Raw genomic sequence first — 21,279 nt, 5'->3', positions numbered from 1 at the left:
TTACGTAGAAAAAATTTATTCCATCTGAAGCACTTACACGCAGTTAGTCATGAGGAGCATGGAGAGTAACAGGCTGCTGGTGGAACAGGACACCCTAGTGAAGATGTGCAGAAACTAGTGGTCAAGGACTAACTCCTAAAACAAGTAGCTCATCCATGTTTGATTTGCTTTACACATACCAGCTACCAAAGGTGTTGGAGGTTACCAGGCATGCCATCTGTGGTACCTTAGTTGGTAAAAACAGACACCTTTACAACTTGGGGGCCCCAAGTTTTAAAAACCATTTCACAGAAAGGAAAGAAATATATGTGAAAACACAGCTCAAGAAACACACAATAGAGGAAAATACATGGAAGGTGAATGATGCTCTGCAGGAATAGCTAAGGAATGCAAACCGCTGTCACTCAGCAGATGGGAGAAAAGGGAGAGGAAGGAAGGAATGAAAAACCCAGAATTATCAGTAGAGACCAAAAGATACAGGAAGAAATTTAACTTCAGTTCAAGTCAGAATCTGCAAACCTGTATCTCCAGAGGCAAAAAAATCCACAAGGTACAGATTAAAGGAATCCCAAGACTTCAGAGTTGTACTGAAAAGGATGACACCTTCCACTCTGACCTGCCAGTGGATTAACTCTTGTATCATCTCCATTGGCTCAAGCACACTCTGGTAGCTCTACTGATTTAACCTTTCAAATGAGACAAAAGTCTGCAGCTGTAGCAAGCTAAAGACAGAAGAAAAACCAACAAAACCCAAATCTGCTCTGTGTGATGAAGGCAGTGAATATGGGACAGCCAGCCCTATTGTGCAAGAGGAATATGGCTGAGGAGCTACAGCATGGTGGCTGCTGCACTGGGCTAAGCCCTCAGGGGGTACTCACTGTCTGGGTTAAAAAGCCTGTTGATGGTATCTACAGAAGGATGGCTGAACACAAAGTCTACGTGTGTCTCAAAACCAGTGTTAAGTCAATATCAGGGTTGAGAGGGAAGAGAAGGAAAAAGACTAGAAAGAGGAAAAAGGCTGTCATCTAGGATCCTTGACCTTCTGGATCCACGCTTCCTTCAGGGTCTTCATCATTATAGATGTTCTCCGCCTGCAAGACAAGAGATGGAGGAACTGGAGCAGCATTTCCCACTGCAGCAAATGGGATTCCATCTGCTAGAACTGTTCAAAAACTGGCAGCTTTTTACCTGCAGGTATCACCCATCCCTGGTCCCTCAAGGCCATTTACATTAAAGAATTAAAACAAATGATCCTTTTCAGAACAGCCACATCTCCAAAACATTTCCTAAGCCCCCTGTAAGTTATTGTAGCTTGTGGAAATCTACCTTGTTAAATCATTGCAAGATTTACTTCAATGAACAGACTATTTCCTGTACATTTATGAGGTCTTCCACTTAGCAGCAGCATCTTCCACAAGAACAAAGCCCCTGTGAACCCAGTTATAGATAAACCCCCCCAACTTCTAAGTATCTGTAAACCATTGTTTTAGCCAAACCCAAAAGGGATTTCACTGTCCCTTTGAGATTCATGCAGTGCTACTGAGTAATTCCAAGAGCTGTAAATAAAACCACGGATGCTGAAATCCAGGCAGCAACACAGCATCTCTCACCTGCCACTTCCTGCCCCTTCCCAAACAACTTACCATCTGCCAGACTTGCATGATATTATCTTCTGATACAGAACAAATTACCCAGGGCTCATTGGGATTCCAGGAGAAGTCTGAGATCTTTGCAGTGTGACCACCATGGATAAACTAGCATTGGGGATAGAAAAAAAAATAGGGAATGTTTTCAAATCTCCATTGCAAAGATGAGTCATAGATCAAGATAGTGAAATTCAAAAGACTTGCCAACAGCTCTGGGGGACCATCCTCAGCATCTTCAGGGGACTGCTCTTCTCCAATTTTACTGTTTAAAAAGAGAGGAAAATGGAAAGGTAAGGGGTTGGTTGTTCAGCTTTTGAAGTGTGATGCAACTGCTAATATCACTTTGTCAGGACAAAAAGTGAGCAATTTGGGATTTACCTCAAGTCCCAGACGTTTAGCCTGCGGTCAGTGCCACTGGAGGCCAGGATAGTTTCATTATGGGGAGACCACTGAACCTACAGGCAAGGATGAATTCAGAAAAGAAGTTAGTTTGGAGAAGCTGTAACATGACAGACATTCACAACAAACACCACTGTGTTTTGTACCATGAATGATCTGTGAGCATTCCAATTGATATGTCCAATAGTAACACTCTAATACAGGTTTATGAACATTCATACAACAACAAGGCATTTGAAAAATCAAAAAGGTACCACATTAACCTTTCCTCTAACACAGGCCACGTGTTACAAAGTGCAAACAACTCTCAAGGGCAGGAGGTGTCCCTTACCTTAGTGAGGACTGCACAAATATAAACTACAGATTCCTTAAGTAGAAGGTACAGTTTACACATGAAAAGAAATCAGTTATTAAGCTTAACTGCCCAAAACCTTACATTTAGTCCTTCTGCTAGAGCTAAATCTCTCCAAAACATAGCATTTAATAGGATCACAGGATTAGAACAGAACACCTCATTCCGCACGCTAACCCCACATTTCAGGATTCCATGTGTAATTTTATTTAGGGGTAACTACTAGGATTAAGTAGTAATCCTTCTACAAAAAAAAATCTCTGCATATTTCCCTTCTGAGTAAGGCATGAGATGGAAATACTGTATCTGCTCTGCACGTGCTACCCATGATGCTAACATTCTATATTTACACCAGCAAAATTAGCAATTGTTCATTGTCACAGAATGTTCCAGTGATCCCCTTGAATGGGTCTGGCTAAAGCCTTCCAACAGGACCAAGCTGAGCAGCTGAAAACACTGCAGCCATTTCATTGTGCCTCCCTGCTTCAATCTGCTGCCATGAATAATTCACATCTGCTCAGCACTGCTAGCATTTCACCCTGCTGGGTGGTTAAAGCTCTACACCAGCTCCTTGTTAGGTTCTGCCCCTGGCCTCCTGGGCACTCTTACCTGTACTGGAGCTCTCCCCCAGCCAGAAAGCACTATCCAGCTCCACAACAAGCCACAAAATTATAAGCAGATAAGAAGAATGTAAGAGGGTTTAAGTGCATTTAATAAAAACATGGAGTGGAAAAACATGGTTTTCATTTTTGCAGACAGCTAAGTAGAACTATGTGCATACTTTGTGCATAAAAGACAAAGACATGTTGTTATACCTGAAATATTTCATCTTTGTGTGATTCAAAGGAGTGCAGTTTCAGTTTCAAGTTCCTCAAGTCCCATAAAGCAACAGTCTAGGAAAAAAGGAGAAAGCCATTTTTCACTGAAGTAACCACTCAGCCACCAGAAGCTAAGCATGTTCCAAGTTCAAGGTAGATGTACCTTATCAGCTGATCCTGTAGCCAGGATAAACTCACTGTAGGGATTGAAAGAGAGGCAGTTGACTTCAGCTGTGTGAGCATCCACTGAATGACTAGGTTTGGAGGTGTTGTTTGACCGAGTATCCCAACTGTAAGAGGGAAAAACATGGAACTGAAACAAAGATTTATATCCCATTTTACTGAGCAGCAGATAGGAAAGCAAGAGGGACTGAAGGACTCAGTTTCTGAAGACGTTACCCCACTTACATCATGAGCTTCTGATCATCAGCAACGGATCCAAAAAGAGATTCATGGAGCAGATGCCAAGATACATCTTCCACTACTGCTGTATGCCCTGTGAAGATGGTCTTTGCATCCACCACTTTGCCTTCCTTTGGAACAGCACTAATATCCCACAAGCAAATGGTCTTTAAAACATATAAAAACCAGTTAAAACAATTTATCTTTGAAGGAGACACTCTCCTCACCTCCTCCCCCTCAAAAAATGCACCGGTTTTGACCTTTGCCAAGGGACACTTGGTGCACGTTGTACCCCAACTCTATCTGAAGTACTCACATGATCATCAGAAGCACTAAGCAAATGCCCGCTCAGGTTTGGGTTCCATGACAGCCCATAACCTTCCTTCTGGTGTCCACGAAGACGCAGATCAGGGTTACACTCTCCAGAAGGGTCTGTAAAGAGGAAGTGTAAAAACCTCTAGTGCCTAGTATCATTCCCAGCACATCCTGGAATATCAACCATTGAGTTTCACCATGCTTCACTAATCTTTGCTTTGATATTTTCAACAGGATCCCTCTCTACCTTTTGAGCATTTTCTCTAGCTGAAAAATCACCTCATTAAAACAGAATACACTGAGACAACTCAGTTTGTCTTCTTAGCTTAATAAAAGCACAATGCAGGTTATTCCAAGCTGCCTTTGTGTGTGTGTGTGTGTGTGTGCATATGTGTGTGTGAGGCTGGATGGTCCAGAAGCAGTCAGTCCAGTCTAAATTAGAGCTACAGTATCTACAGAGGAGTCAAAGAACCTCTTTTTCACTACATCAACCATGCTTAAGGAAGGGCTGGCTGATCTCTGAAGGACAGGCATAATAAAGAAGCAGGCACCTGGTTTAGAAGGGTGTTTGGTGTAATCAAAGACAAGGACATCACTGGATGGAGTCTTCGTGGCGATGATGCATGGGTTCTGTGGCATGTAACGTGCTCTGTTCACTTCTCCCTCGTGATTTATCTTGATTTCAATTTCGATTTTTCCACTGACTGATCCAAAGCCCCCAAACTCTGGAAAGAAGAATTCAGGAGTTGTAAATACGAAGCCAGTTTCAGACCAAGACTAATATCCACAACTCAATCATTGGTACTACCAAGCACCCATTTTGAACAAACAGCTCTAACAGGCAGAATCCCATTTTCAATTGGATGTTGTTTCAAACATCTCTATTTGTAACATCAAGATATCAGGACTTTTACTAAGTCAAAGCCCTTTTTTTCCTGAAAATATTCTACTCTTTCAACTTTAACACCACAAGCCCAGAATGTCTTCTATCCAAAACTCTAATCTGTAATGAAGATGTGCTGTAAATTTGAAACAGATGTTCTGTTAATTCCCCTTCAAATATAACACAAATCAGCATTTCAGAATAGACAAAGCTCTGCTAAAAACAAATCGTTGCACCACATTGTAAGAAATGGGACTGGAACAGGGCTTGCTAAAGCTGCCTTCTCTTTCTAACTAATTCAGTATTACTTAGTGCCAGTAATTCAGTATGCCACAGAATTGCACAGCAAAACCCTGGCAGTACTAATTGCAATAATCCAGTCTTCCAGCAAAAAGAACATTGGATCGTTAAGGACTTTTACCAAATAGGAAGACTGATTCAACCAAATAAACATGAGAGATGGTGAACTTGCAGCGATGCTGACAGCCAACTAAGCCCACAGAAAGCATCAAATTCAAGTCTGCCATACCAAACAAAACACAGCAACCTTTTATCCAAGAGAGGCTGGCACAGCCAGCAGGCAGCAGAATCCAGACAAGAGCAGAACATGTGAAATGCTATCCTCCCCTGAAAGAAAATATTCTTTTACAGGAGCGACTTTCTCACTTGAAGAGTGTCTGTAATGCAAAAGTGGTAACAAAAATACCAAGCAGCAGCACTCCATGAAATTCAGTGTCAATCTGTGGTGAGAAACAGGGAGGGGTGAGGTTTCCCTCCACACGCACACTTCTGCAATAAGCTTGCCACCTTCTTTCTTCATCATTATTAAGACATTATATATTGGACAAATATTATGGTTTTAGACTGTAAGTCAGGTACCACTTAGAAATAACTGGGTTAGTTTAGAAGTAAAATCTCAACTTGGCTGCCTGAACTTTAAGAAAAGACAAACACGCTCAAATCTTGGGTCCTTTACCTCCTTTCTCACTATCATAGTGTGAAGCATCAAACTGTGCATCATCGTTAGGCAGCTGCACACTGGCTATCACCAAGTGATTTTGCTCATCTGAAGTGTGGGTCCCAAGGACCAGTCGGTGAATGCTGAAATCTTTGCCTTCAGGTCTGCAAAGGAAGAATTACATGAAGAGCAAAAGGGGGTTATATAAACACTGGGCTGATTACAGCAGGGTTTGACTAATAACAGTCATTAAAGTCAGCACTATTCTGCTCCAAAGTCACTTCTTCCAGAGGAAATCACTTATTGGAATTCAAGATCTTAACCTAAAATTCCTACAGCACAACACTGATAGAGCAGCATTCCTTCCCCTGAGACCTTAGCAGCTCCTCCTGAGCACAACTCTGACGGGGCTGAATGCTCACTGCAAGGAGAACATTATTAGGGAAGCTCAGGTCAAAATGGTGGCTATACAGAAATTAGATCTAGTTCTGGGTTTTAGGAAGTTTTTGCTTATTAAAGGGTGAAGCTGGAAGAAGAAAAGCACAGAAATCCAATGGGTGAAACACAGAAGATATTTCCCTAAATCTCTCTCTATTGCTCACAGTCCTCAACTTGTTGGCGAGGCAAGGATACAAGAAGTGATTAAGGCAGAAAAGAGCAGCCTTACTTTAACAAAAAGTGAACCTAGATTTACTACTGATTCTGCTTTAAAAAGGAGGAAAAGACCAAGTTTACCTGGTTACATCAGGCAGCCACTGCGCAGTCAAGCTGGGCCACTCCAGAGCATGGGTCATTACCAAATCATACAAGAAAGGGGTATTCTTTTTCCATATTTTATACTCCTCATTGATCACACGTTCTTCCACCGCATCATCAAAGGCTGCTAAAGGTTTAGTAAAAGAATAACGTCTCAGATTAGCCTTTACGCACATTATCTGTGAGTGGGCAACTGATCACAGAGCCAACTACATCACACCCTGGTTTGCTGTTTTCTACTCTGTTGAAGCATTATATTCCACTATCACTCTCCGCTGTCTTTCCCAGTAACTGGTGCAATATATACCCACAGATGATCCAAACCCCCCTGTTGTACACGCCAGTCCTTGTTTCCGGCTGTAAGGCTGGGAACTGACATTAACGACGCCAAATTTCATCAGCTCAGCCTAACAAAATCCAGAAACTCGGTGCAGAGGAAGAGGCAGAAACCGGAATTGCGACGTGTAAATGCAGGAGGGCAGGAAACGGACGGGTTCAGGAGCAGCCACCAGCTCCCAAACCCCAGTTTCCCAAAGCTCCTTCTGCTGCCCTATTTCTCTCGCCATCTGCCACCAGCCAGAGGAGCGGGCGCGCAGCGGCCTCCCAGTGACCCCCCCCCCACACTTTGTCTGCACTACACCGGGGCCCTTCCCGTTCAGACCGGGCCCGGAGCACACAAACTGCCCCCGGTGCGATACGAACGGATCGAAAGGCGGAGAAAAAGGGGGCGGGCGGAGAAAGCCTGCTTCGGGCAGGGCCCTCTCATCAGGCCGCCCCCGCGAGGCCCAGCCATGCCGGCGGGGCCCGGGGGAGACCGATGTGCCCCGGCCCCGCTCCCCTCAACCCGGCAGCCGGTGTGGGGACGCGCAAGGGAGATCGACCGCGCCTCACGGAGCAGGCCGCGCCGCGAGGCCTACACCGTGCCGTGAGTCCTCCTACCTTCCTTGTCCGCCATGGCGGGGCGGGGGCAGCGGGGCGGACGGTGCCGGGGCGGACGGTACCGGGCCGGGCCGGGCCGAGCTGGGCTGCGCTGGGCTCCGGGGGCGGCGGCTCCGCTCCGGGCTCGGACCCTCCGGGCTCGGACCCTCCGGCCGCGGCTCTATTGTTTCCTGCCCCTGCTGCGTGCCGCTCCGGCGCCGCGCACCCCTTCGCGCGCCAACGCCGGCCAATCACCGCCCGCCGCCGGGTGGCGGTAGCCAATCGACGAGAAGCAAGGGGCGGGGACACGGGGCAAAGGAGCGCGCCCGGCGGTCACGTGGGAGGGAGGCCGGGTGCTGCGGAGGCTCCCCTGGGAGCCGCCATTTTCCTGGAGGGGCCTCGGTCGCTCTTAAAGCGGCAGCGCCCCGCGCTGAGGGACGGTGCCCGGGTAGGGGACCGAGGCCGGGAGCTGTAAAGGGCCGTGGCTGCGGCAGCGCCTTCCTCCGGTCACTACAGCCGTGAACAGACCGTGTTGGGACCCAACCGGACCGGACCAGATCGGTGCGTGTGTGGGGCCGAGGCCTGGCCCTCCCTCCCCACAGGGCTGCCCAGGCGCCTTCGGAGTATCCTCGACCTGCGTCTGGGTTATTAATTGTAATCACCCATAGCTTCCTTTTCTGTGGCTGCTTCAGTGGAGTTGTGAGCTCCTTGGGATGTGGCCGGTTCTGACCGGCCCGCTGTGGGTAACCTGGGGGGGTCAGTCGGGGATCTGACTGTCCGCAGTCAAGACTTAACAGGTTTTAAACCAAAATGTGCTTATTACTGCTAAACGTGGGTTTGTTCCCCAAGAGGAGCTCTGGCATCTCCATTTCAGGCTTCTTTGTGAGGTACCTGAAACAAAGTGGAAATCCTCCATAGTCTTTCCCGAGCCTCAGAATAAGAACCACTCCTGATTAAAAGCAGACTTGATGCTATGTGTTATCTGTAAATCTGGCATTTGCATTATTTGGGGAAGTCCTGAGCTCAGCTGTGGGTAAAGCTTACCAGTACACCAAAAAGAAATGGAGAATAGTTATTATATCTGGAAATCAGAGAATTAGTGAGCTTCAAGTTAATCAGGTTCTCCAGTTTATGTCTGTTAGATTTACAAATGAAAGCTTGCATGGAACAGCAACTAAGATCTGGGCTGAGGATGAGACTCTGGTGAAGTTCATTATGGTTGGGTTTTTAGTTAAAACTGCGAATGTGTTCTGCAAGGAAAGGAGCACAGGAAAACTCCAGCACTTGGGCAACACCTGTATTTGCCATGCATGTGCTTCTGGGTTTGGATGGTTAAATACAAGCCCTGGTCTAAGAGAAAGCTAGGCTTTTGCTGTTTCCCTAACGAAAAATGATGTTTAGTTATGTTTCATTATTACTTTTCTTGAGGATGAGTGAAGAAATGTGGTGTCTGGAGGGACTGTGCCTGAACACTACTAACAAATGGTGTAGAGCTGCATCTGAGCTTCCCCCAGTGACAGGTTTGAGAGCAAACAACTGAACACCATGCATTAGGATCTTGGGTTATTATTGGTTACCGATCTGCTACCAAGTGAAGAACCAAACTGAGCGGCCGTTCTCCCTTCTCTGCAGCAGCATCACCAGGAAGTGAGGCAGGATTGAAGCGCTGGCGGCTGGGGCCATGTTTCTTTGCAGCAGGAAGTGAGGAGCTTGACTCCAGCCCTGCAGCTATGGCAGCTGATGAGAGGGACTACAACCTGACCGAGGAGCAGAAGGCGATCAAAGCCAAATACCCACCACTCAACAAGAAGTATGAATGTGAGTGTCCATGTGACAGTGTGATGGCAAGAGGGAGGGAGGGGAAGGAAAACAGCAGGGTCTGCTTTTTAGGCACATGTGGGGTTTCTTAATATGCCAGTGTTATGTGTGTTTAGACTGTGGGATGCATCTGGAGCTGAATTAATAGAAGTGAGAGATCTACTGTTTTATCACAAATAAATGCCTTTCTTGTTACGGGTGCTAAAGAAAGCATGATAAAAATAAATGAGTTAAGTCTCACCTTGAAAACTTTCCCCTTTCAAGCTGTTCCTTAGCAAGGGAGGACATTTCTCTAATCTCATCTAGGAAGAGTCATTCAGGAGTGTGTTGGTGTTCTTTGGGGTGTTTTCCCTTCTACATGCATTACTTCAAGATCATTATCTCTCCCTTTCCCCACCCCTGGAATGTCTTCTAAGAACATGTCAAGCCAGTGGGTGGTAGCCCAAGGTCTGGCTTAAGGCAGGAGCCCATTCATTGTCTGAGTGCTTTCTATTTCAGTGATGTCTGTCTGGAGAGACAGTGTCTGTTGCTGTTAGAATATGTATTTTTAGGATACGTTCAGATCTGTGATAGCAGTGCAGAAATACCGTGACGTATTACAATAGTCACGCTGCTTCCATAACTGGAAGAGGTTTTATTCTTCTTTTACATCCCCTGGAATGTGTTTGCTTTAGAGACCGTTGTTGAGAATCCATTAATAGCGTGTGAAGGATCTAACCAGCATCAGAAGAGCCTTTCAGTCGGTGATCATGGTGTGGCATGAATTTTACATGCCAAGTTAGCTCTGTTTCTGTCAACCTGGGGTAATTTTGTATTTCTTTCATTCCTCTGAGTGAACATAAATGATGTTCATGTAAAACTGGATACACGCTTGGGATGTTAATCTCACCATTTAGTGAAGATTGCCTTCTATTTTGTGTGTTTTTAAATCTCCTTTTTGCATAATGGGTGTCTTTTGGGTGTGGACAGTTAAATTTCTTCACTGAGCTGGAAATATTTGCAAATCTCATCCTCTGCATGAATAACTTCCAGACCTGCAGACTTCAGCAAAACCTCTCTAGTCCTGGTTAAAGTTCCCTTTTCTTGCAGTTAACATGTAGAAGCCTGTTGTATTACAAGAGTCATCCTTTGCACACAGTGCTGTACACAAAGGGCACTGGCATCATTACATTAAACACTGATCTTCTGCTTGGCAGAAATAATCCAAAATTCTATATGTGCTTTTCCTCATCTACTTCAAAATAGGTAATTCCCATTTCACATCTGAAAATGAATGTAAAAAGTTCTAACAACAGGATCTGATTTTCTGGGGTTTTTTAATCCTCATTTTTAACCATGTTTGGTGATCTCATGCCTTCTCCTTTTCTTTCCCCCTCAGACCTGGATCACACAGCAGATGTGCAGTAAGTATGGGGTTTCTCAATAGAACAATTGGATTATTTCCACTGCTGTAAGTCTGGACTAACTGTGGAAGTCTGGTTGCAGATGTACACTTCATGGAACTATGAAATTACACACTCTGGGGTTTTTGATGGTCAGTTTTGGTTTTGCTTTTGGGAGCACTGAATCAAGTTGGTTTCCTCTCTAGTGGAATAGTCCTATGGTTAAGGAATTGTAATATTCCTGATTAAGCCTCTGTTGCTTGGAAATGTCTTTTGAAATCTCCTTTTAGTATCTTTTCTTTTAAACCAAATTTCTTCTGAGTAGTTCACTTTTATAGACATAATTAACCATATCAGAAAAGAACTTTCTTGAGGTCTGATAACATTTATTTTCCATATTTTCCCAAGAAACTCTTCTCAGAAACTGTAATCTGCCCAAATGCATAGGTATAGCAAAGCAAGTACTGTTGTTCATCCCCTTGCTCTGCATTAATTCCCATGTTCTGATAGTTCACCTGCACATTACTTTGGGATTTCTTTTCTTGTTACAGTCTGGTAAATTATCCCATGTCTTTTTAGGCTACATGCCTGGGGAGACACTTTGGAAGAGGCCTTTGAGCAGTGTGTTATGGCCATGTTTGGCTACATGACTGATACAGAGACCGTGGAACCTGTGGATACAGTGGAGGTGGAGGCAGAAGGTAAATGCTTCACTGGAACTCTATGAACCTGAGGGGAGAAGGGTACCAGAGTTTTACATGTAGTGTTGTTGCAGTTAATTAGAATCTACTTAAGTATCACTAAGCTGAATCTTCTAATAGAGCAGAAGCAGGACACCTGATGTGTAGTCTTAAAAATGTGTGGGCATTCTTGCCAGGAGTCAACTGACAGTCCTCTCTGCTTCAATCCCGCAGGCCATGACATGTTGTCTCTTCTGTTCCACTTCTTGGATGAGTGGCTGTATAAATTCAGTGCTAATGAGTTTTTTATACCCAGGGTAAGTGTTCTGATCTTTTTCCATCTGTAGATTGAGGCTATTCTCTGATCATACCAGCTCTGAATTCAGTATTGCTTTAGGAGAAAAAGGGACGCAACAGATCACTTCAGCACAACACACGGAGAATTGAAGACACTAGGGCAGAAAGACTTGAGAAGTAAATTGTTAAGCTTCATTGCCACAAACACCAATTTGCTATTACAGAGCTGCTTTTACATGAGTCTGCTGCCTTCATGTTCCAAGTAGCAATGTATCTCTTTGAGGCTGCTTTAGATTCCATCTAAATAGTGGAATATAACCCTTGTAAATGGGATTTACTGAGAATTTGGGCCTGAAGGTTGAAGGTGATACTGACATGTTTCTCCTTGCTTTCTCTGCAGGAGGTGAAAGTGCTTTACATTGACCGAATGCAATTCAAAATAAGATCAATTGGGTGAGCTTAAATGATAACTTGAGTAATGAATACAGTTACTGAAAACACGCATATTGCTTTCAGAGTAACATTCCGCAGTGCTGTGATGTGCAGGAGTTCACTGATGATTTCTGAAAAGTGGGCTGTGGGCTTCTCTTCCTCCTTTGAGGCTTGAAATGAAAACCTCGCTGTCCTATGCTCATCAATGAAACTAATGACAGCATTTGGTAAATATTACCCAAATTCCAACACCTCTCTTCTTTTTGCCTTTAAAGGTGGGGAGAAGAGTTCTCTTTACCCAAACACCCTCAGGTATGCAGGTTCATCTGTACATCTTTGACATTTTAGGGGTGGGATGGGGAGGTTTGGTGTCTTTTAAAGCAGACCTCCAAGTTCTCCAGAGATCTCCTCACATCTGAGTGGTAGCAAGGCACTAAACTTAAGTATTGGCATGGGAAATATTCATGTTCTGTCAGAGGTAAGAGAAGGAATTTGTACTATTCAAGAGGCAATAAAGTAAGGGAAGTCACTTATTCACTATTTGGCCTGGCCAAGCCTTGCATTAGTGTGCCAACTTTCCTGCTCATCAGAGCAAATACAGCTACAGGTTTTTGGGGACGAAAACCTATTAAACTGGATAGCATTTATAGAAGGTGATAAATACTGAGTATTGATATGAACTGCTACATGGGATGTCATTTAGAATATCCATGCTTTTGTGTCTTCTTTCTCTAGGGCACAGAGGTCAAAGCCATAACTTACTCGGCCATGCAGATCTGTGAAGATGAAAAGCCAGAAGTCTTTGTCATCATTGATATTTAAAGCAAGAAAAGCGTGGTCCAGTGAATACTGATCATTGGCTGGCAAAAGCCTCTTCAACTCTAATGCCATGGAAGTAACAAAGGAATTAGCCAACTAAAGCCACAAATTGAAGGGAGAATTGTTGGGAATGTCAGCCTGTGTTTTAACTTGAGGATGGCGAGACAGAAATACCTGCATGCCAGGAAAAATAAGAACTAGTCAGGGTTTGGGGGGAATGTTGAGAAGAAGGGAGAGAAATACAGGGTTTGAGAGCCTCTCAGGAATGCTGGTAGTCAGCTTTTAAGGCTGACGCATGTCTTATGTGCTGTATAAACCAAATAGAGAAATTAGTGCAGCTGCTAGCTAAATACTGCCTTTTTGTAGGGTGCCAGGAGATCTGTTCAACTACATGATTTCATTTGTAGATTTAAATGTTTGAATTCTGAGGTGCGATCCCTCCTCCGTATTTTATGCAAAGGGTCCAAACCCCTTGCAGTGGGTCGGAGTTAATGTAGACAAATTTCGGACAATTCAAAGGACAATTAAACCATACTGATGGAAAAACAATCCACCCACCTCCACCTTCAAACAAAGTCGTGCCAGCAGGTGGTGCTGAATTGCTGTAAATAAATTCCCACATGCAATGCTAAAGCATGTGACCATGTACATGGAATCAGAGTAGTTTAGGTTGGAAAGGACCTTAAGATTGTCCAGCTCCAACCCCCCTGCCGTGGGCAGGGACACCTCACACTAAACCAGGTCACCCAAGGCTCTGTCCAGCCTGGCCTTGGACACTGTCAGGGATGGAACATTCACAACCTCCCTGGGCAACCCATTCCAGTGCCTCACCACCCTCACAGTAAAGAACTTCCTCCTTATATCCAATCTAAACCTCCCCTGTTTAAGTTTGAACCTGTTACCCCTTGTCCTATCACTACAGTCTCTAATGAAGAGTCCATCCCCAGCATCCTTATAGCCCCCTTCAGACACTGGAAGCTGCTGTGAGGTCTGCACACATGTTCTCTTCTCCAGGCTGAACAGCCCCAATGTTTTCAGCCTATCTTCATAGGGAATCCTAATACACACATGCATGGAATCCTAATGGCAAGTATTAGCTTGCTGTTACTACTAAGAAGTAGGCAGCTTTGCTGCTGTTAATAAAAGGGATGCTTCAGATTTGCAGGGGGTTGACTCCCAACTATGGTGAAACCTGATTGTGTTAAAAAGCAGATGATTTGGATCAGCTTCCCTGTCTTTAGAAAGGACAACACAGACAATCCTTTCACATCAAAGGATTATGGACTTCATTGAAATTAATCACAAATGATTAAATGAGTGCTTTATTTTAAATCACAGGATGGCAAATGAGAGTGAAAGGTGAGCAGTGCATCAGGCTGCGCTCCTCCTTCAGTGTCAGTGCTGCGAGTGCCTCCCCTCGAGGTAGTGTCTCATCTTTATTTTGTTATAAAGCCATCTTAAACAGACATGGGTTTATAACCATATTGTGAAGATTAAGGCCTAAAACCCCTTTTATTTTTTGAGAAAGCTCCAGTGCTGAAATAAAATTTGGACTGGAACCATGAATGATTTGTGTGCGAGTACTTTTGGCCAGCGGAGTTTTAACGCCAGTGAACCAAGCACTTTGCTCTCTGCTGAGGTGAGCAGACTTTTCTGCAAATAAAATAATATGCGTATTCGATAACACAAAAATAAGGACGATATTCACACTGGGGGGGGGGGGGGCTATAGGAGGCCTCTCCTCAGGAGGAGCCCTAACTCTCTCCATATATACCCTCTGTAGCACACAGTGATGCTGGGGAGGAAGAGCGAGGGCTGGACCCACCTGCGGGAGATGCTGGGGGCGACCGGCCGAGGCGTTCCCTCAGCACGGCAGAGAGCCCGAGCCCCGCCGGCCCCCGAGCGCCATGGCGGCCGCTGCCTGCTCCCCTCAGCCCGGCAGAGCGGAGCTACCGCCCCTCAGCGCCGGCTTTGACACCTCATTGGCTGGCCCGGGGTCAGGCGACTGGGATGAGCCAATCAGGCGTCGAGTTGCGGCCGCTTTGATCCCCACAGAGGCTGAGGGGCGGCCGGTGCCTGAGGGGCTGCGGTGTGGAGGCCGAGCCTCACGGGCAGCCCTCGGGAGCGAGAAATCGATGCAGTTAAAGTTTAACTTCGTACAACTGCTGAGATGCCCTGTGGACACCATCAGCCACAAGCTGAGTACAGTGCAGTGCTCTGCTTGCAGATACGGTGAGAGGAATTTGCTAGAAAAACACTCAGAATTAACTAAGTCAGTGTTAGTCACCCCTTTTTTCAATATTCCTTAAATATTTCCTATAAATTCGCCTGTTTCCACTCACGCAGCTGTGGCGGTGACAGGTTTCAGCTGGCAGCACCCTCACTGAACGCCCTGTTCACTTCCATTACCAGAAGGAGCTCTGGGATGAAATCTAAACCAGTAAGTACTCTCTGGATGATATTTAGAAGCAGTTCACTGTTGCGTGTCTGTAAGTAGAGACCAACTCATTCATAGTCTGTCTTTTGCTCCTCGTATTAGAATTGGAGCAATATTTCATTCTAATGAAAGTCATAACCCAGCATTAGTTGGTAGGACACGAGTAATTTAATCTTGACTACAACAGGAACAAATAGATCTACCTCAGATTTGGTTTCACCTTTTCATCTTCCTCCCCTGGAACATCGTTGTTGACGTGGCGAACAACCAGATCATACGGTTCCTCCATTGTCCCTTCATCCGATTTCTGTTCCTCCTCCAGAGCCCACTTGGGACGTTTGTTTCCCGCGGAGGAGACGGGGGAATGTTCTGCATCTAAATCCTCGGGAATGCTGTCAAAATTGGCCTCTGCCAGACACTTGTGGCACAGTCTGTAGCGCCTTGTTCCTTGCTGAACCACGCATCCCGTTAGCTCAGTTACGTGACGCTTGCACTTCCTGCAGATCAGTTTGCCAGCTTGATGTATCTAAAGAGATGTAAAAATAGAAAACATCAGAATTTAGAAAAAAAAAAAAAGTTTATTTTTTTTAATTTACTTTTGGTTTTTAGAAAAATTCATCAAATTGTGTTTTTTCTTAAGATTGAAAATGGAATTTGCCAATTTAAACAACAAATCATGAAATTTGAGGTGCAGTTTTCTTGGGATTAAGTCTGGAAACCTTCTTGTTCAACATCTTTGTCGCTGAAATGGACAGTGGGATTGAGTGAGCCCTCAGCAAGTTTGCCGATGACACCAAGCTGTGTGGTTCGGTTGATACGCTGCAGGGAAGGGATGCCATCCAGAGGGACCTTGACACGCTTGTGAGGTGGCTGATGGCAACCTTATGAAGTTCAACCATGACAAGTGCAAGGTCCTACACCTGGGTCACAGCAATCCCAGGCACAGCTACAGGTTGGGCAGAGAAGAGATTCAGAGCAGCCCTGCAGAGAAGGACTTGGGGGTGCTGGTCGATGAGAAAATGAACATGAGCCGGCTGCAGTGTGCGCTCACAGCCCAGAAACCAACCGTATCCTGGGCTGCATCCAAAGGAGCGTGACCAGCAGGGCGAAGGAGGTGATCCTGCCCCTATACTCTGCCCTCGTGAGACCTCACTTGGAGCATTGTGTGCAGTTCTGGTGTCCTCAACATAAAAAGGACATGGAACTGCTGGAACAAGTGCAGAGGAGGTCACGAGGATGAGCAGGGGACTGGGGCACCTCCCGTATGAAGATAGGCTGAGGAAGTTGGGGCTGTTCAGCCTGGAGAAGAGAAGCTGCGTGGAGACCTCAGAGCAGCTTCCAGTGTCTGAAGGGGGCCTATAAGGATGCTGAGGAGGGACTCTTCATTAGGGACTGTAGTGACAGGACAAGGGGTAACGGGTTAAAACTGAACAGGGGAAGTTTAGATTGGATGTAAGGAAGAAGTTCTTTACTGTTAGGGTGGTGAGGCACTGGAATGGGTTGCCCAAGAAAGTTGTGAATGCTCCATCCCTGGTGGTGTTCAAGGCCAGGTTGGACAGAGCCTTTGGTGACCTGGTTTAGTGTGAGGTGTCCCTGCCCATGTCAGGGGAGTTGGAATTGGATGATCTTAAGGTCCTTTCCAACCCAAACTATTCTAGGATTCCATGATGCTATGGCTGAGGAGCCGGTAGCAGTGAAACCTTGTTGGTTTTCTAGGCCAGATTCCGACAGAGGTGCCATACCGTTTGGAAGTGGTTCCGTAAATGCTCCAGTCGGGTGAACCTTTTCCCACACACGTCGCAAGGATACGGACGCTCCCCCGTGTGACACCGAAGGTGCCGCTTCAGGTCCGCGCGGCGTTTCACCGTGTGCGTGCAGAACGGGCATTTGAAGCGCATCCGAGGTAGGTCATCTGGGACAGAGAAACACTGAGTCATTCTTTGTGTAGTAATTTGGTTGTTTTTCAGTTTAAATAAGTAATTCATGTTCAGCCTGGAGAAGAGAAGACTCCAGGGAGACCTTAGAGTAGCTTCCAGTGCCTAATGAAAGCTGTAAAAAACCTGGAGAGGGGCTTTGGACAAGGGCCTGTAGGGACAGGACAAGGGGAATGGCTTTAACCTGCCAGAGGGGAGACTGAGCTGAGCTCTTAGGCACAAGCTCTTCCCTGCGAGGGTGCTGAGGCGCTGGCACAGGGTGCCCAGAGAAGCTGTGGCTGCCCCATCCCTGGCAGTGCTCAAGGCCAGGTTGGACACAGGGGCTTGGAGCAAACTGCTCTAGTGGTGCGTGTCCCTGCCTGTGGCAGGTGGGTGGAACTGGATGAGCGTTAAGGTCCCTTCCAACCCAAATAATTCTATGATTCTCTGATCAATTTTCCCTTTGGTTTGTCACTAAATAGGGAACATCCCCAAGTACCATCCCCCAAAGCCAGTATTTCTTACGGAGCTTGTTAAACGGCCATTTCAGAGCGTTTCCTTAGTCAGGGTATTCTTTAGAGATACACATGATCATAACTACACAGCTGTTATCTATAGTCATCATATCTGACTGTCCCATCAGCTAACCATTCACAGCTTGGACATTCTAACCTCTATTTAATATAGTAGGATGCACAGAGTCTTAAAAATACACAATTGTAATGAACTACAGGTACATTTATTTTGGGCTTATGCTGTCAGTCAGGTGCTTTATGTAGCATGGCCAAACGGTTGTGAAGTGTGACCTGGTTTGATCTGTGAGGGAATGCAGCATCCTGGCAAGGACAAGACCTGCTGCTGTGACACCCTGGGGCTGGATTTAGGCTGAATGCCTCCATCCCTGCCAGGCATTGGGGATCTCACAGGAGAAATTCAGGTCCCCAGGTCAGCTACAGCTCATGAAGCTTCATTAACCACCACGTGTGTCCAGATAATGTGCCACACATTGCTCTCATTTCATGGAACACCTGGGTCAAGCTCTCTGGTTGCAATTCTCATGCTCTGCTCTGGCTCTGAAGTCTCAGGTGCTACAATCGAGGAGATAAAACAATCTGCAAGTCTAGGCATCGTTTGGGTTTTCATGCAGCCATACAAATTCTTCAAAAGATCATTTAATTTCTTCCAAATGAAGACAAACTTTGCAAAACTGTATTTTTTACCTTCATTCCAAGTACTCATTACTCCTAAAATCTTGGGCATTGAGGTGTATAGTTCCTCTGCCTTAAACTCCACGAACTCAGGTGTCCTCGACAGTTCTTGTTCCAGATGAGCAACAGACCACCTCTTCGGCACTGTGTCCGATCCATGACACCCATAATCACGCTCAACGTCATTCTCGGCATCAAATTCAACCTCCTCTCTCACACGTGAGATGTGGCCAGTGTCCGAGGCACTGCCGGTACCACTGGCCCTCTCGGCCTTGGTGGGCTTACACTGCGCAAAGTCACGGCTCTGGGCCAGACCGAGGTGCTTGCGGCGTCTCCTCGCCGAGCCCGGCTTTCTGCCTCTCTTGGAGAGCTGTGTTTCTGTCCGCTGCAGGATCACCTGTGAGGACAGGCAGCTGCTCCAGGAGTTCTCATTCGCTGCAGCAGCCTTTTCATCCGGGAGGGAGTAGGAGCGCCGGGGGTTGCTCTTTGCTTTCCTTCTCGAGCGATACAGGCTGGGACGGGCAGGGTCGCTGTTTGTGCTTTTGGCTGAAAGGCCGAGATACCGGTCCTTCTCCTTCTCATTAATGTCCAGGGATGACTTAATGAATGTCTTACAGACATTCAGGATATCCGTCATCTGCAGATAGCTGGCTGCAGACATGACCTCGATCACGTTCTGACCAGTTAATGCCAATATGCCTGAGTACACAAAGTCCAGGATAACCATAAACGTCTCTGGGGAGAAGACCTCAAATGTGGCTACAGTCGGCTGGCTCGTCTCCTTCGAGCTCTGAGAGAGCAGCATCTTGAAATAGCCGCTGCTGGCAAAGAGCACATTGCGATGTGCTTTGAAGACCTTCCCCTCCACCAGGATATCGCAGTCACAGAACAAGTCCTGCTTCCGCTGTTCGTTGAGCTGCTCCAGGAGGTGAAACTGATGGGAGGAAATCTCCATGCCCGCGGGGAGATAAAGGCTTGTTCTAGAGGAAAAACAAGGGGACCCGTGACTACCTAAACCGGCTGGGCTGAATACTGTTATTAAAGAGATGGGTCTGTGTTTAAAAACGTGAATATCGTACGTGTTACCGATGTCCAGCGGTGAAAAAGCCGCCTCGGCAGACGGTTGCCTACCGGAGCCTCCGGCCCGAGCGCTGCGGGACCTGCCTCTGCCACAGCGCATCGCGGCGGCGGCCGCGGTGCTCCAGCGGGCGCAGCCCTCCCAGCCCGGGCTCGCCCGGCATTGGCGGAGGCCGCCGTCACTCACCCGCCCGCCCGCCCGCATTGGCCGCTCAGCCCTCGGCCGCCCGGGTCGCCCGGCGCCGCCGGACCCGCCCGCCGAAGCGCGGAGGCGCCTGGTGGCTGCGCGGGGCCGCTCCTACCGCGGGCACCGCAGCGCCCGTGACCGTCGGTGCCGCGGCCGAGAGTGCGCTGCCCTCCGCCGAGCTTGGCTGGGCTGGGCACGGCTGCGCTGCGCTGCGCTGGGCGTGCAGCCCGGAGCCGCCCGCGGTACCGGCGCCCCGGCTGCCGCTCCGCCGGGGCTGCCCCCCGCTCCGCCGCCGCCCGGTGCCGGGCGCCCGGCGTGTCCCGAGCCGCGGCCGCCCAGGCTGGCCGCAGCCTCCCCGCGCTGCCGGCGCCCCTCCCGCCGCCCGCTCCCGCGCAGCCCTTTGTTGCCGCGCCCGGCTCCCTCCAGCCGCGCCCGGGGCTGCAAATGGCGCCCGCCGAGGACGCGGCGCAGCCCGAGCCACGATCGGCTCCGCGGGGCCGCCGCGCACGGAACCTGAGCGCGCGGAGCCCGCAGCCCGAGAAGCCCGGAGCCGCCCTCGCAGCGGGGCTCGCTCCCCGCCGCCCTTCAGCCCGACGGCCGGTCCGAGCTGTCGGTGCCCAGCACGACCGCCACTCACCGGGCGGGTCCTGCGGGCGGCTGCCGCTGGTCCGAGGGGAACGGGCGGTGGGTGCGGGATCCCGGCCCCGCGGCGGGGCTGGCGGTGGCTGGAGGCGACGCGCCGGTCCCGCAGCCCCGAGAGCCCGAACGGGAGAGAAACAAAAGGTATTTGCTGACGTGGGCGTTGGACAGAGACGCCCGAGGGCCGGGGACACAGTTAAAGGGGCAACGCACCGATTGCAGGCGCAGCCCAGCGGCTGCCTCCGCCCGCCCGCTCGCCGCCGGGGCTGCTCGCCTCGCCCCGCACCCACTCGCCGCCCGGGAGGCCGTTGCCTCCCGCAGACAATGCGGTGCTGCTGAGAAAGCCCAGTCCAGATAATCTGTGTATGGGGAAGAGAGCTACGACCTGAATGGGAAACCTCTGTCCTTGTGGCGTGTAGGATATGGCACACGATTCAATAAAGGAGCAGGTCTATAACGGGAAGTTCTGTATTCAAACAATTGAGCTAATCCTAAGGGAAAGTACTGCAAGTGGGAGTGCCGAGACAGATTGTCCTTTTTGTTTCTTCTGTGTGGAAAATCAAATCAGAATGCCCGTTAGACAACAAGACACTTTCCATCTTGTGCCTGTTAAAAGATGGAACACTTCACATCTTGCTCCTCGAGGTTTTTGAATGATTTTGAGAAGGAACCTCTGCAGGTCATTCCTCTCAATGCCTGCTCAGAACACGGAAAGAACATTTCCCACTTGCACAACAGAGAGTGTCAGGTCGTAGTGCAGCAGAGAACCTCACTAAGGTTTCATTCACTACAACAGCAAAGCCAAGATACAGAAATCTTGTTCCTGTTGCTCCTCCCTAAGTTTTTCCTTACAAAGTTATTTGTTCTGTGTTGCTACTATGTTTAAAAGTCTTGATGCACCAAATGAGACTGGTTTGTGCTTCAGGAGTTTGACATGATGAAA

General features: G+C 47.7%; 3 protein-coding genes across 12 annotated transcripts; 1 reads left to right on the top strand and 2 right to left on the bottom strand.

Moving 5' to 3' along the window:
• On the bottom strand, positions 1-7,705 carry RBBP4 (RB binding protein 4, chromatin remodeling factor). The gene is made up of 12 exons (XM_065697850.1): positions 7,469-7,705; positions 6,509-6,656; positions 5,792-5,937; positions 4,484-4,657; positions 3,934-4,049; positions 3,624-3,784; positions 3,379-3,505; positions 3,213-3,290; positions 2,025-2,101; positions 1,851-1,908; positions 1,644-1,754; positions 1-1,091 (listed from the first exon to the last, which is right to left on the bottom strand). Exons 1-12 carry the CDS (start codon positions 7,482-7,484, stop codon positions 1,026-1,028), a joined length of 1,278 nt encoding a protein of 425 aa, XP_065553922.1. The 5' UTR covers positions 7,485-7,705; the 3' UTR covers positions 1-1,025.
• ZBTB8OS (zinc finger and BTB domain containing 8 opposite strand) lies at positions 7,284-19,498 on the top strand. Of its 9 annotated transcripts, none has more exons than XM_065697858.1 (13): positions 7,284-7,454; positions 9,080-9,265; positions 10,644-10,668; positions 11,227-11,348; positions 11,562-11,644; positions 12,025-12,077; positions 12,332-12,368; positions 12,792-14,297; positions 14,400-14,514; positions 14,659-15,107; positions 15,222-15,315; positions 17,029-17,215; positions 18,540-19,498. In XM_065697858.1, the coding sequence occupies exons 2-8, from the start codon at positions 9,178-9,180 to the stop codon at positions 12,876-12,878; spliced, it is 495 nt and encodes a 164-aa protein (XP_065553930.1). In that variant the 5' UTR covers positions 7,284-7,454; positions 9,080-9,177; the 3' UTR covers positions 12,879-14,297; positions 14,400-14,514; positions 14,659-15,107; positions 15,222-15,315; positions 17,029-17,215; positions 18,540-19,498. The 9 variants fall into 9 exon arrangements, with proteins under 9 accessions (XP_065553930.1, XP_065553932.1, XP_065553931.1 ...); XM_065697860.1 differs by lacking the exon at positions 7,284-7,454 and adding an exon at positions 7,909-8,008 and having other exon boundaries at positions 9,083-9,265; XM_065697859.1 differs by lacking the exon at positions 7,284-7,454 and adding an exon at positions 7,909-8,008.
• LOC136023424 (zinc finger and BTB domain-containing protein 8A-like) lies at positions 15,462-20,414 on the bottom strand. 2 transcript variants are annotated; one of them, XM_065697846.1, is made up of 4 exons: positions 20,335-20,414; positions 18,446-19,413; positions 17,055-17,224; positions 15,462-15,838 (listed from the first exon to the last, which is right to left on the bottom strand). In XM_065697846.1, the coding sequence occupies exons 2-4, from the start codon at positions 19,386-19,388 to the stop codon at positions 15,512-15,514; spliced, it is 1,440 nt and encodes a 479-aa protein (XP_065553918.1). In that variant the 5' UTR covers positions 19,389-19,413; positions 20,335-20,414; the 3' UTR covers positions 15,462-15,511. The 2 variants fall into 2 exon arrangements, with proteins under 2 accessions (XP_065553918.1, XP_065553917.1); XM_065697845.1 differs by lacking the exon at positions 20,335-20,414 and adding an exon at positions 19,513-19,681.
• Positions 20,415-21,279: the final 865 nt, after the last annotated feature.

Source organism: Lathamus discolor, chromosome 18, assembly GCF_037157495.1.
Source record: "Lathamus discolor isolate bLatDis1 chromosome 18, bLatDis1.hap1, whole genome shotgun sequence".
Classification (NCBI taxonomy): domain Eukaryota; kingdom Metazoa; phylum Chordata; class Aves; order Psittaciformes; family Psittacidae; genus Lathamus; species Lathamus discolor.
The sequence above is the reverse complement of the archived record's forward strand: the minus strand, read 5'-3'. Positions and strand labels throughout refer to the sequence as shown.

Coding starts and splice junctions, on each gene's coding strand:
- RBBP4 (XM_065697850.1), bottom strand. Junction 3,785..3,933: donor TTAGTGCTTCTGATGATCAT/GTGAGTACTTCA, acceptor TATGTTTTAAAG/ACCATTTGCTTGTGGGATAT. Junction 1,092..1,643: donor TCATGCAAGTCTGGCAGATG/GTAAGTTGTTTG, acceptor CTTGTCTTGCAG/GCGGAGAACATCTATAATGA.
- ZBTB8OS (XM_065697858.1), top strand. CDS start 9,178: ATGGCAGCTGATGAGAGGGACTACAACCTGACCGAGGAGCAGAAGGCG. Junction 11,645..12,024: donor ATGAGTTTTTTATACCCAGG/GTAAGTGTTCTG, acceptor CTTTCTCTGCAG/GAGGTGAAAGTGCTTTACAT. Junction 12,369..12,791: donor CTTTACCCAAACACCCTCAG/GTATGCAGGTTC, acceptor TTCTTTCTCTAG/GGCACAGAGGTCAAAGCCAT.
- LOC136023424 (XM_065697845.1), bottom strand. CDS start 19,613: ATGCGCTGTGGCAGAGGCAGGTCCCGCAGCGCTCGGGCCGGAGGCTCC. Junction 19,414..19,512: donor CCGCTGGACATCGGTAACAC/GTACGATATTCA, acceptor TTTTTCCTCTAG/AACAAGCCTTTATCTCCCCG. Junction 17,225..18,445: donor AATGAGTACTTGGAATGAAG/GTAAAAAATACA, acceptor TCTCTGTCCCAG/ATGACCTACCTCGGATGCGC.